At 37.6% G+C, this 14,202-nt stretch overlaps 1 protein-coding gene across 2 annotated transcripts in view; it reads left to right on the top strand.

The window, feature by feature from the left end:
• The window catches only part of egf (epidermal growth factor), a 95,157-nt gene that overhangs the window by 35,539 nt on the left and 45,416 nt on the right, over positions 1–14,202 (top strand). For both annotated transcript variants that reach the window (XM_052045463.1, XM_052045474.1), the window contains exons 5-10: positions 475–705; positions 1,407–1,609; positions 3,776–3,874; positions 5,587–5,709; positions 11,121–11,243; positions 13,791–13,916. In XM_052045463.1, coding sequence (XP_051901423.1) covers positions 475–705; positions 1,407–1,609; positions 3,776–3,874; positions 5,587–5,709; positions 11,121–11,243; positions 13,791–13,916 — 905 coding nt within the window. The remainder of the gene's footprint in view (positions 1–474; positions 706–1,406; positions 1,610–3,775; positions 3,875–5,586; positions 5,710–11,120; positions 11,244–13,790; positions 13,917–14,202) is intronic.

Genomic DNA, 14,202 nt, shown 5'->3' on the forward strand with positions numbered 1-14,202 from the left:
TCTTCTTCTTCTTCTTTTGTTTCGAGCTCAGTACTCTTTCAGCTGAACCACATTGACTACCCTAGGCAGTCGTTTAGTTCTTTCACATACAATTGTATATATGACATCTACTTTAACTGGCATTGTATAAGTGCCAGTCACTCTCTGTTCTCATTTCTAATTATTCCTTCTTGATATTTGGCAGAGTTCTGTTAATTCCACCTGTATTTCGGGCAGATTCAAAATCTTAATAGGCCGCAGAGTCACAATCAGCCATTTTTTACACAATTGCACAGTAATGTTATTCCATTCTTGTCATCTACTTCCTGTATTTTCTACACTAATAAATTCATAATGGTCTTTACTGATGCCGAACTGTTAACCAATTGTAATACACATTGACCTACAGTCAACCCTGCAGACACTTAAATCCCCTTTGAAAGCTCTTTTACATTACAGTGATAATTAACTCAGACTACTTTATCTTATTCCAAGGTATATGTTTTGGGCTTCAGAAGGTTCTGTTCCAAGTATTCATCGTGCCAATCTAAATGCTACAAGAGCAATCTCCATTGTCAAGTCCATGACAAAAGTAAAGACATTGACGCTGGATCTTATTGACAAGAGGCTCTTCTGGTTTCAAAGTGATGCTGAGAACATCTCAAGCAGCATTAGGTCATGTGACTACACTGGAGGCTCAGTTCAGATCATCAAACAATCAATGCAGTAAGTGTAGTGACAAGAAAATTAAGTCATTTTTGCATCCCTTGAATTACCTTCCACTAATGTTTCTTTTTAACATGTAATTTTCAATTATCAAATGCCTGTCTTCCACTTTAATGCTATTGTTACTCTGGTGCATCACAGTTGACATGACAATAAACAAATTCTATGCACTTTATTATGTATAATAGTCCAGGTATTCACTTTTGCTATGTAAACAAAGGAATGAAAATATACTGGAGACACAAGAGGCTGCAGCTGCTGAAATCTGGAGCAACAAACAATCTGCTGGAAGAACTCAGCGGGTCGAGGAGCATCTGTGGGAGGAAAGGAATTATTGACATTTCAAGTCAAAACCTGCTGACCAAAACGTCGACAGTTCCTTCCCTCCCACAGATGCTGCTTGACCTGCTGAGTTCTTCTAGCAGATTATTTTCTCCTGTTACATCGAACCATTATCTTTCCTACCACTGATATTAAGCAAATTTCTTGATTGTCTCTTGGATGATTAACTCCTTTTTAAAGTGTATAAATCACTTCATTTGATAATTAATAGAGTACAGATCTTGCTGTTGTATTAAAATACTTACCGTGAGGAAGTACAATCACTTGACTTGGTTCATGAAAAGGAACTGTGTGACATGCAAGAAGAACAAAATGCAATTTTTTCTTATGATTTGGCATTTCCCCTTCTTTCTGTACAGTCATTGGCCATTTGGACTGTCTCTTTTTGCTGAACATGTGTACTACTCAGATTGGAAGACCAGCACTATTCGTCGAGCAAACAAATACACTGGGAAGGACATAGTGGTCATCAGCCCTACACGGTCCTTCCTGCCTCCAGCTGATCTGAAAGTAGTGCATCCATTCTGCCAGCCGGAAGCTGAATCAGGCTCACAATTATCAGGTAGAGAATTGCAACCAACAATCTGCCGCTAATGGCTTATGGAACCTTTTGTCCATTTGGAATGTTAGAGTCATGGAGTCTTAGAGACATATAGCATGGAAACAGGCCCTTTGGCCCACTGAGTCCACATCAACCATCAATTTACACTTTTCCCAGATTAATCTCATTTTTTAATCTGCAATATTTTACAATATTCTGCAACATTCCAAAGCTACGTTGTAGGTAATAAACTCCAGAGATTTCTTTATTGATGGGATGTGGGTGTCATTGGTAAACTCAATATTTACTGCCTAATCATCTCCTGCACTGAGGCTTTCTAGGTTATTTCAGAGAACATGCATGAGAGTGCAAGCCTTGCATGCTTTGTGGGTCTAAATCAGATGTCAGATTACCTTCCCTTACAGGGAAATTTCTTCACTTAGAAGATGTTGAATCTCTTCTAAGGAAGGTGGGAGAGGTCCAGAGATTGAGAGATTTCTGGACATTAGAGTAATCTTGGGATATGCGAATAGGGCAGGAACTGGTTTTTGAGGTCTGCCACAATCTTTTTGAGTTGTATACAGGTTCAAGGTGATGAGTGGCCTACTGCTGCTCCTATTTCTTATGTTCTCTGAAAGACAATAGTACACCAGATAGATTTTTACAATAATCCAACATTTTCATTGTTATTATTACTGAGGCAAGCTTTTTAATTCCAGATTTTACTTGAATTTAAATTCTCAAGTGGCATGGTGAAGCTTGAATCTGGGTACTAGGTCAGCAATATATCACTTTGCTGGTCAGCCACTGACATATGAACCATGTACAAACTGTAACAACTGTAGAAATGGGCTGTCCTGGCTAATTGAACAACCATGGTGGTAGATATGGCTTTAAACCAATCAGAGGACTAAGGAATAATTTATGTCTAAAGAGGAAGGTCAAGGCTGCAGAGCAAGGTATAATAGGTTAAAGACAATTGGATTGTGTCAGGAATGAAGAGCGAGTTTAAATACTAAGACCACAACAGGAAAGGTATCAAAAAGTAAAAATTAAATGTGCTGTGTATTAATTTACGAAGCATTTATAGTAAGATAAATGAATTCAAGACCTTAAAAAGAGATGAATAAGTTTAATCATGATACCATTGTTGGGACTTGGTCGCAGTGTGTCCAAGATTGGGAGCTAAATATTATCAGGTATTTGGCCTTTTCTGGAAAGGAATGGTGCAAAGGAAATGAGAAATATTCAGTCCAGAAAATCAGCAAGACAATTATTTTGTAACCAGAAAACACTGGTGGAAATAAGTTATATGGTCCAAACTATTTTGTGGGACATCAGGCCCAAGGTGACACATAGAACAGTTCTTCCTACACTCTTCATTTGAAGGAAGGCTTTTCCTTTCCCAGCTCCACATGACTCAATATCCAGTGAACTGAGGATTTTGGAGGTGGTGTAGGGATGGACTGGAGTGCGGGGGTTATCGGAAGAATCTAGTGTGGAGTTGGTGGTAATGGGTGGGGACGGTGGTCAGGAGGATCAGTTCAACTAAAGGGAGTTTGAAACATTGGCATTGTGGCCATTAGTAAAGAGGAACATTGGGCATTGGGGCATCAGGTTGGTCTGGTGTTGGACAGATGAGCAGACGTCCCGTCAGGTCAGAGTCCATTGGGCTATTTGACAGTTGAGACACTGAGGGCATTAACAAGGACAGTTGTGGGAATGAACACCACATAAAGCAGGACTTACTGTCAAGACAATGGATAGCATAGTCTCCTACAGTGGACATGGTAAGACAGGCCCTCTTAAACCAACGTCAAAGCAAACGTCATTCTCCAGTTTGGGCCTCCTTTATGGCTGGCTGGCCCCTCTCTGGGCCTCGATTCTCAAGAGATGGCAAGACATGTTTTGTTCAGTGTTTTTATGTCATTGTGCATGACTGAAGCTTCTGTGCAAATGCAAGTTATATGTACAGAGGGCCAGGTCTGAATCTGTGGTACTGACTTACTTACTGTCCATTATAGCTCCAGCCACTTTGGCAAGTATTTCAATGGTTCCCCATCTCTGCTAAGGTTCTCAGCTTCCGTTATCTGCCCTATAATCAAAGGAGAAACACCAAGCTATATTGGAGTCATTAGAGCCTCTTCAACTTCGATGTTTTCATGTCTCTAATAAACATTTCTGCAGAAAATGATGCTGGAAGTATTTGCAAGAAAAGCCTCGAGGGAAAGCACTGCAAATGTGAGGATGGCTATGTTCTCAGTGATGATCAGAAATCATGCAAAGGTAAACTTCATCTCATGATATAGAATCTCATTGCAGTGTCTCCTTTCATGGTTTAGTCTTTCTCACATCCTCAAAACTATGAACTTATAGCCATTTTCTGTCTTACCTGGCAGTTTCACTTCTGCTACATGGTACGGGGCATTACAGTAATAGGGTGACAAGTCCATGAAGGACATCTTGTCACACTCACTAAAAAGGAAACAGAAGCACAATTAAACATTTATTTCTATATCACTGGAATAATTCATAATCACAAATAAATGATACAATAATATTTCTAACATAATTAATGCATTAACATCAAGAACTGTAACAAAATCACAAAACTTGTTAGTAACTCAATTATACCTTTTACAAACTTAATTGTTTACAGAATAGAACTGTGTGTGTCATAGTCAGATGCATGCACATTGTCTTCATGTGCATATGTGCTGCATGTTAGATACTGTTTGCATCCTATACACAGAATTCACATAAATTGCTCTGGCTATAGAATTAGAGCTGGTGCCAATGAGATGGGACAAATGGCCTCTCTCCAGTATGCTTCCAAACATTCTGTGTTGAAAAGCATGAAAGAATAGCATGCTAATGTTTATCTATTGTGTATGTATGATAGAGGTAAGATGTTCTACTTCCAAATTACAAGTGTTGGGAATATTATTAGGAACTTCTTTTTCCATCCAGCAATTTTATGAAGGGAAGTCACAGGCTAGGGTATGCAACTTCTAACTTGGGCTACCTATGTGTTCCAGACAAAAGGGAAAATCTACTACATTTCCACATTTATCTACCTAGGTAATGGAAGCACTTCTTTTATGAGTAAACTAATATTTATCTGTGGGGATGAAAAACACTATGATGCTAGAGGAACTCAGCAGGCCAGGCAGCATCATGGAGAAAAGCAAGCAGTCAACCTTTGTGGTCAGGACTCTTCTTCAGGACTGAAGATAGGAAAAGGGGAAGCCCAATATATACGAGGGAAAAGCAAAAAGTGATAGGCGAGAGAACTGTGGGGAGATCAACTATTTGTTTAGATTGTGAGGTTGGCAATGCTAGATAAATGTTCTAGGATAGTTTCCTTAACAATTGCAGCAGGTTTTAGAATTAGACTACATATGCCCAAAAGTCTTTGGTACATTAACAATCAGCAGAATAGCCTTAGCAGAACTGGCAACAACTAACACAGGCAACTTCCACCTGGATAATCTTCCTTGGATCTTTTAAAAGAGACACAATCATCATCAACCAATCTCCAAAAATGTCAGTCAGATGTCAATCAGTAATCCTTCAGCAACACATTTGAATGGATTCTCTTCAGCAGTTCCAAGTAAAATTGACTGAAGTGGTGGTGTTGGGGGACGGGCCGGGAGGGGTGTGGGGGGATGAAAAATCAGCAGAGTGGTCTCAGCAAGGTCAGCAACAGTCAGTACAAGTAGTTCCCATGGGTCTTTTAAATGATACACAATCACTGTCAACCTACCCACCTTACTGCCTAACTTTAAATTATACAGCACAGAAGTATACCACTTGGCCTAGTGTCAGTGTTGGCTCTCGAAGGATCTATGCATGTGCTCCTACCATTCCTCTCCTTCCCCATACTCCTGCATTCTGTCTGTAACTTGGCGCAGTAACGTTCTTGTGCTTTGCCTACCTCCAAATCAAATCTTCATGCAGATTTTCCTGTTTCTGACTCGTGTATCTTTATTCCTCAGATGTCAATGAATGTGCTTTTTGGAACCATGGTTGCACATTGGGCTGTGAAAATGTCCCAGGCTCTTATCATTGCTTCTGTCCGAAAGGGTTTGTACTGCAGCCCGATATGAAAACATGTCAGGGTAAGATTTTGCGAAAATACCTTCCCAAGCAATTATAAGTGAGGGACAAGACTATTCAGCTTATCAATACTCAGATGTCCAGTATCCAGACAGCGTCTTGTACTTTCTAAACAAATTTTGTTCCCAAAAAATTGTTACATCATACAACCTAGAATTTCCATTGAAAAAACTGATATTTACTGTTGGGACTGAAGAATTTATTTTTACTGGAAATGTCAATGTTTGTTAAAATTATTTGTTTATTAAGTGTTATAAAATATAATCAACATCTATGAAAACAAATCTGTGCAAATTTAGAGCCTAAATTTTGCCATACATTCATATAATCCATATCTGACCCTCCAAAGAGAAAATTATGATATAAATTTTCACTTTACAAGAGGTTTATGTGTACTGATCAGAACATGCAGGACAATGGCTGTTCTTTCTCCTCCTGCTAAGGTTAGGGCTTGTGGTGAACTTCTTATGACACAACCTCAACAATAAGTAATTTGGGAATGTCCACCTGCCTTCATAAAGGCCAATGGGCAAAGACTACAGGTGGGCAAATAACACCATATTTAACGTGATTTCAGCTGTAGATTCATAGGCCTTTGAAGTTTGGCTTTAATTATTTGTGTCAATCTTGACTCAATAGGTAGCAGCATTGACATCCAACTCACTATCCATCCATCACCAAAATTCAGCAATTGTGCATGACAACTTTGTGGATATTTGCTACTGCACTGTTTGGTTATTATCTTACATTTACTTAAAAGGTGGTGTAAGGGTAACCACCTTTTTAAAATGATAAATGATAAAGTGGGGAGACATGCATTGGAAAAAATTACAGGGGAGATTGTTTATATGGATGGAGATGTTTTGGATCCTATGTGACAGTTTTACATTGCAGGAGGCCCCATTGGTTCTGATTAAAAAAGAAGAATTTGTTTTTGCAAACCAAGAGGCTTTTTTTCAAATAATACTACATATGTTTAAATGAGAATCACTAATGTCTTTAGATTAAGGAACGTACCCAGTCAGGCTGTTTCTTAAAAAAAACCTACTTGACCCCTCGCTTTCCTTAATCACTACCCCACCTCCAACTTTATTTTTAAAGCTTCTAATATGCAGTCCTGTTGCCATGTTCACTACCCATCCCCTTCAATACCTCATGAGTTTGAATGCTTTCAATACCAATCCTGTAGTCTCCAGAGTATTGAAACATCCACCTCATTGTCTCCAGGGGGAGAGAATAGTATTAACTTCACCATTCCTCTTGCTGTACCATGTGGTCCTCCATGGCATACACTGACATGGCTCTCTTCCATTTGCCAGTGCTGGTTTCCTATTGAATTCAATTGATGTCCCATGTCTGACCCCCACATTCCTCACCAGGTACTTGATGGCATTGTATATCATCACTTAGATTTTGGATGTTGCCTGCCAGTGATGTCTATCATGTATCTGTGCATACATGCACTTATGCATATGATAATAAACTTATTTTTATCACCAATTCTCCACTAACACTTTCATTTCATGACCATAAACATGTATTTGGATTGTCCTATTTCAGTTGTGAAGTTATCAGAATACTTAGCGCAGGTTAGCACTAAACCTTCAGTTCATTCATAATAAGAACTCTCCAGTGAAGACCCCACAATCCCATTCCTTACCCTGTTAGCCAGCTAATACTTAGTCTACTGGTACACAATTTCACAGACCTCATTTCAGCTCTTTCTGTTTCTGAAACTCTATGTTATCTTAATGGTTGCCTCAATCGCAATGCTCCTCCTTGCCTTTTTACCTTTCCCTACATCATCCTGGCTAGCTTCCAAAATTCAATCCTTCAAAATCTGCCAATCGCAGAATGTTTCTACCTACATTTCATGCTGCACTAAATCCCATTCACCAATCATGTGATTCCAACCAACCTGTACTTGCTGTCTGTTGCCCACACTCAGAACTTTTTACATATTTCCTCCAAACTTCCAACTCCCTTTTAAGAGTTAGCTGAACTTTATACTCAGCTACACCTAACTTTTTAAAATGATGCTACATTAAAAGGCATAATAGAAATGCAAATTTGTGTAGGTTGGTGTAATCCTGATCTGGTTTTTAAATATGCGCACATTAATAAGTAATAACACATCTAGCATAATAATGACTTGAAATAAACTTGGGACAAAAAACACCATTCGAGGCTTGCATTGCTTAAAACAACATCGATAACAGTATGCTGTTGATGCCCTTTCTTTTCTAATGGCACGACTTTCATTACATATATCTCAATGAAGAAAATCAAGGAACATACCTTGATCAATCAAGAATGAATAATCTTTGTTCAAATGAAGGGGCAGTTCTGATCTTAACTATGAAATGCTAATATAATACTTTGAATAAACAAGAACAACCTGGATTTATTTAACTATATAGATGTGTTCTAATGTTAACAATAGAAATATCCTAATGTAAAACAATTATAAAATGTGAACCTGATGCTTTAATTAGCTATTTCTTCCTATTCCTACTGATATTTTGTATGAAGTGTATTATTTTCAATCTTGGACTGGTTCAGTGACAAGCCATAATTATTCAGATTGCTGGAACCTAGAATGTTGTTTTGTTGTGGGTCAAATATTGAAATATGTTAGTATGATAATATACATTTGATGCAGAATTTATTGTAGTGAATACTGAGCTATTACCTGATTTCATACACGAAAATAAAGTCATTTAATGTAATGGATTGATAAAGCAATTACTTGCCATATAGAAATATCCTAGATGATAAACAAAATAGGATCCACGATGAGCTGCCAATTGAATATTAGCCAATTGGATACAAAATTGGTGGAAGTGGACAAAGTGTGGTAGTGGAGGGTTGTTTTTCAGATTGGGGCCCTGTGGCCAGTGGTGTGCCACAGGGATTGGTGCTGGATCCTCTATTGACTGTCATATATATTAATAATTTGGATGAGACTGTAGGTGGCATGATTAGTAAGTTTGCAGATCACACCAAAATTGGTGGTGTGGTGGATAGTGAAGAGGATTGTCTAAGGCTACAACGGGATCTTGATTAACTTGGAAAGTGGGCCAAGAAATGGCAGATGAAATTTAATTCAGACAAGTGTGAAGTGATGCACTTTGGGAAGTTAAAGCAAGGCAGCATATACACAGTTAATGACAGGGACATAAGAGGTGTTGCAGAACAGAAAGACCAAGTACATAGTTCCCTGAAAGTGGCAGAATAGGTAGACAGGGTGATGAAGAAGGCATATAGCAATCTTGTCTTCATCAGATGGGGCACTGAGTACAAGAGTTGGGTTGTCATGTTACAGCTGTACAAGATGTTGGTGAGACTGCACTTGGAATGTTGTGTGCAGTTCTGGTCGTCATACTGTAGGAAGGATGTGATTAAGCTAGAAAGGGTGAAATGATTCACAAGGATGTTGCTGGGACTGGAGGGCTTGAGTTATATGAGAGAGACTGGCTAGGTCTGGAGCAAAGGATGCTGAGGGGTGATCTTATGGAGGTTTATAAAATCATGAAGGGCATAGATAAAATGGATTTTCACACTTTTTCCAAGGTAGGGGAGTCTAAAACTAGAGGACGTAGATTTAAGGTGAGAGGGGAAAGATTTAAAGGGGACATGAGAGGTAACATTTTCACACAGAGGGTGGTGGGTAGAAGAAGTTGGAGAGGTGGGTACAATTAGAATGTTTAAAAGGCATTTGGACAGGTTCATGGATACGGATATAGGCCAAATGCAGGCAATGAGACTAGTTCAGGAAGATACCTTTGTCAGTATGGACGAGTTGGGCCGATGGGCCTGTTTCGGTGCTGTATTATTCTAAGACTCCATGATTCTATGACTAATTCATCATAGCTCACTGACTAAAAAGAGGCTGAAACTCCACACTTAAAGACCCAGCAGATTCTCATTACCCCAAGAATGGGCTCTTCAGAACAGCTATCAAAATTATTATTGTTGTGAAATCTCCTGTATAAACTTAAGGACAGAGGAAGATAACATATCAATTTTGCGATTTTTTTTTCAATTATTATTGTTGATGCAGAATGTTCTTTTAAAACCACTATGTTATTCCTTAGATAATAGGGGAAAGTAACTATTAGCTGAGCAATGATCCAGTTATTACAAGGAATTTGGTGGAAATATGCATCACAATAATGTGTCTATATTGGTCTTTACGTTCCACACAAAGCTTCTCCACACGTCGCTTCATTTCTCCTTCCTCCTGCATTTAATTTGCTTCACAAATACATCAGTGCTATTGGTCTCATTGAGGTAACTAGTTTCATATATTAACAATTTATTAATTGTCCATTAGCTTATATGAATTTCCCAAGATAAATAAGTGCAACTCTAGAAAATAGTCACAAAATATTTCAGAACGGTGAAGAACAATATTAAGATTCATTTATCAAATAAAAATTGCAGCAGAAGCAGACTGTAGCATTCTGTGCCCTAATATATAACTATGGTTTTAGCTGAACTTTAATAGATATGTAAGTGTGATCGTTGAGTTCTTTAATTCATTAATTGTTAAATACTTCATTAGCTCCAGCAAGTTTTGGTACATATACCACAGCGTGACTTGTCAATGGTTTGAATGAGCTATATGAGAAATTGAAAATGCATTTATAGTCCATGTTCACACTGCAGCTTTGACCCAAACAGAACCATTTCCAAAGTAGCCATGATCTCTTCCATTTTTCGAATGACCATATTGAGCCTTGACCAATATCACTTACAACCGAAGTTGTATTCAAAAAGTACATTTGGATTTAATAGAAATTTACCTGTGTTCGAAGTTAAACAAAACATCTTTAGCTAAATTATCTTTATAAGCTGTTAATAATTTTAATAGTAGCAAAATGATGAGATTCATTGAAACATAGAAAAATGTATTTATGGACTATTCGGCCTCATAAGTTCATTCTGTCATACATTGGATATTGATGATGGCCAATATGTACATACTTCTATTCTCTTTCCCTGCCTTTTCTTCCCTTGATACAATTTCCTAACGAAGAGCTATTCATTTCAGTCTTGAATGAAAAATACAAAATAAAAATGGGAAAATAATACTCAGTTCCAACACATTCTCCCTCTCTTATCACATCCTTTAAATATACCCAGGAATTTTCAATGTCTGCCAGCACTTTCACCGAAAAGTCCTGGCAGTGTAAGTGACTGTTAGGAAAATGAAGGCTTTTCATCACAATACCATTAAAAACCCAGGAGTAGTAATTAGGAAAATAGAAACTTTTTATTCAATGGGAACAAGGAGTAATATTTCTCAATAATGAGGGAAAAAAACACTCATTTTATTGTGCAGCAATATGTTAGAATAATAGTTGAAAGATATTAATTTAACTGCTGCTGTGTTTACTTTATTTACCAGATCTTACTCCATGTTTGGAAAATTACACCGAATGCAGCCACGATTGCACTCAGACATCTAAGGGGCCAATCTGCATCTGTCCACCAGGATCTGTTTTAGGATCTGATGGCAAAACGTGTTCAGGTATCAGTTTGGATCCCTAGGTTATTTTGAAAAGATTCCCCTATCAATGTGTATTTGTTTATCAATAAATGTGATTACGATTAAGCATTAAACATTATAAAAGATGGATCAATATAATATTTTTGAGATTAATTACTTACATGATGGAGTTTGGAATAATCAGAATGCATGTACTACTGACTAATTAAACAGGATACTGTCCCTGAAGCATTAAATACCAATCTACTCTGGGGAAGAATTTACATCTGATAAGTTTAATATGAAGTAAATATGTCAGGAATGGTAACAGAAGTAAATTTTGCAACTTACAGACAGGTTTGGAACTGTGAAGATTGTGCCAAATTACCTTCATTCAAAGTTTACCTGTACAGATATACTGTGAAAGAAGCATGGTATCTGCAAGATCCTCCAAGTTTAAAACTTTTGCTGGTTGGACAACTTGTGGAAGGATCTCATTTGAAAGGCGAAAGTCTATAGTGTCGGATCTGGTTATTTTCAAATACACAGGTTCTTTCAGGAGTCCAGGAATGAGTTGAAAACAACTTGGTGCTTCAAAGTTTTATTGGAAAGTTTAAAACAAAGAAACAGTCACAGAGCACATGGCATTAGCCTTGATGAGCCAAGACAAAGGGAACAAAAGATGAGCTCAGGCCAGGGGGGAAGAAGAGCAAGAGAGAGATTAACAAAAAGATGACACCTTTTATACCTGAGATAAGAGACGCTCTTCAGCTAACAATAGTCCAATCAGGAAACCTATTAGACACTTGTGGCCAAACCAACCAATGAAAAAACCACATATTCACCTGATGGACGAGCCAATAAGCTAGTAAGTGGCCATTCCTTGTGCTGCCACTTGAGGTGCATTAAGCACTATACATGTTAAAAAGCTAATTAAAAACAGTCGAATCCAACAATGGCATTGCAAATTGGATCCAAAATTGCTCAGTAGCAGGAAGCAAAAAGCATTTTAGTAAATAGAAGGCTTTTTGCAGTGGAGTTCAGGAGACTCAGTCCTAGGATCAATGTCTTGATGCTTTATATTATTGAAATATTGAATAAGGAGTTTACTGATAATCCAAAAATTGGCTCTGCTGTTGATAGTGAGGAATTCAAGTTGTGGACTGCATGAAGCTATCAGTGCATTGCTCAGGAGAGTAAAAAAATTGTAGTAAATGGAATTAATTCTGGAGGAGTATACAGCACTCAATTTGGGAAGAATAAGCAAGGCAATGGAATGCACAATAAATGGTGGGATGCTGCAAAGTGGAAGAACAGGATTCTTTGAGTGTAGAATAGATTATTTGGGTTTTTATGGAGGCATTCAGAATACTTCCCTTTATTGGCTGAGGCATAGAATGCATCAAAGCTTATGCTAAGACTGTCTAATGCATTAACTAGGGCTTATATACATCATGGGAAGGATGCAATAGCACTCAAGGGGGTACAGAGGAAATTTGCAAGAATATTGATGGATATTCCTAGTTATGAAGAAAAATTGACTGGCCAAGGATAGTTTTCTTTGGAAGAGTAGAAGCCAAATGGAGATTTAATCAAGAGATAAATAGTTATGAGAGGTCCAGATAAATTGGTTTCAGAACAAATTCTTTCCATTAGCAAAGAGGTCAATAACTAGGAGATATAAATTGATACAAAGATTAGATGGGTGTCAAGGATATTACTTCTTCACCTTAAGGGTAGTGAGGGTCTGAAATTCAATCCTTAAAAGGACGGTAGAGGCCTAAACCCTTATTGCATTAAAGGGTACATTAGCTAAAAACTGTGAAAGATGAGTTGGGTGAGGAAATTGACTGAATTAATTAAAATGATATTTTCTTTTTCCCTTACTATCTTACATTATCCAGATTATATATTGTTCACTTGATGAACATGTATAGGACTCTGATTAGCCCTCAGTAGCTTGGCAATAACAGATCCATCCTGAGAATATTTCTTCCTGTGTCTCTCTCATATCACGACAATGAGATCACTAGTAACATCAGTCATTGTAAGAGGGAGCTAAAAAGGTAATTGACCAAAAAAGGCCAGACAGACAAATGGTAGTGAAATGTGCTTTTAAACTCTAATTTTTCCTGTTTTTGCAATTTCCCAAATAATCAGGATTGTGACTTTAGATGATTACTATGTCTTCTCTTTTCAACATAGTGAATTAATGTGTTGGGCATTCCACATGTATGACATCAGTAGAGATTATGCACTAACGTCTTTAAGAATAGCATAAAGGGTAATTGTTGCAATTATACTAAATCTAAATAATTGGCATTGGGAATTTCTGAAGTAAGGTTTGCTTCTGCTCTGTAAGAATCTAATTGTTAGAACATCATATCTCATTATGATCCAATCCTCAGATACTCCATTCTTTTCCTTGTAAAATGGAATGTTACTTTGGGACCCAGTTATATTAAAGATTTCAGCTGTATCAAACACATGAAGCCAGAGAGATAATTTCTGAACAATGTTTGACAAAAATACCACTTAAACAATGAATGCTGTACAGTGAGTTCATCACTAATTTAATATTTTTTTCAGGCTGTATGACACCAGATAATGGTGGCTGTAGCCAGATCTGTGTACCACAAGGTCCAGTGTCTTGGAAATGTGAATGTCTGCCCGGCTATAATCTGGAGCTTGACGGACAGCACTGCCATGCTTCAGGTTGGTCGTGATGCCTGATGTTGACAATGTCATGAAATCATGACTTCTTGATTTTGAATATCATATTTTAGCATGAATTTGGAAAGGATGACGTAGGAGAAGCACTTTCAATTCAATGTTTGCTCTTAATTATGTAATACATGTTTATAAAATAAAATCAGCTTCTCAATATAAGGAGCAGCTATACAAAGTTACAAGCTTGACATGGATCTTTGCACACATTGGCAATTCACTGTATTAAAAATTAAGAGGACGCAACAATCTGCTGGAGGAATTCAGCGGGTCA

The sequence above is a fragment of the Pristis pectinata genome, chromosome 2 (genome assembly GCF_009764475.1).
Source record: "Pristis pectinata isolate sPriPec2 chromosome 2, sPriPec2.1.pri, whole genome shotgun sequence".
NCBI classification, from domain to species: Eukaryota; Metazoa; Chordata; class Chondrichthyes; order Rhinopristiformes; family Pristidae; genus Pristis; species Pristis pectinata.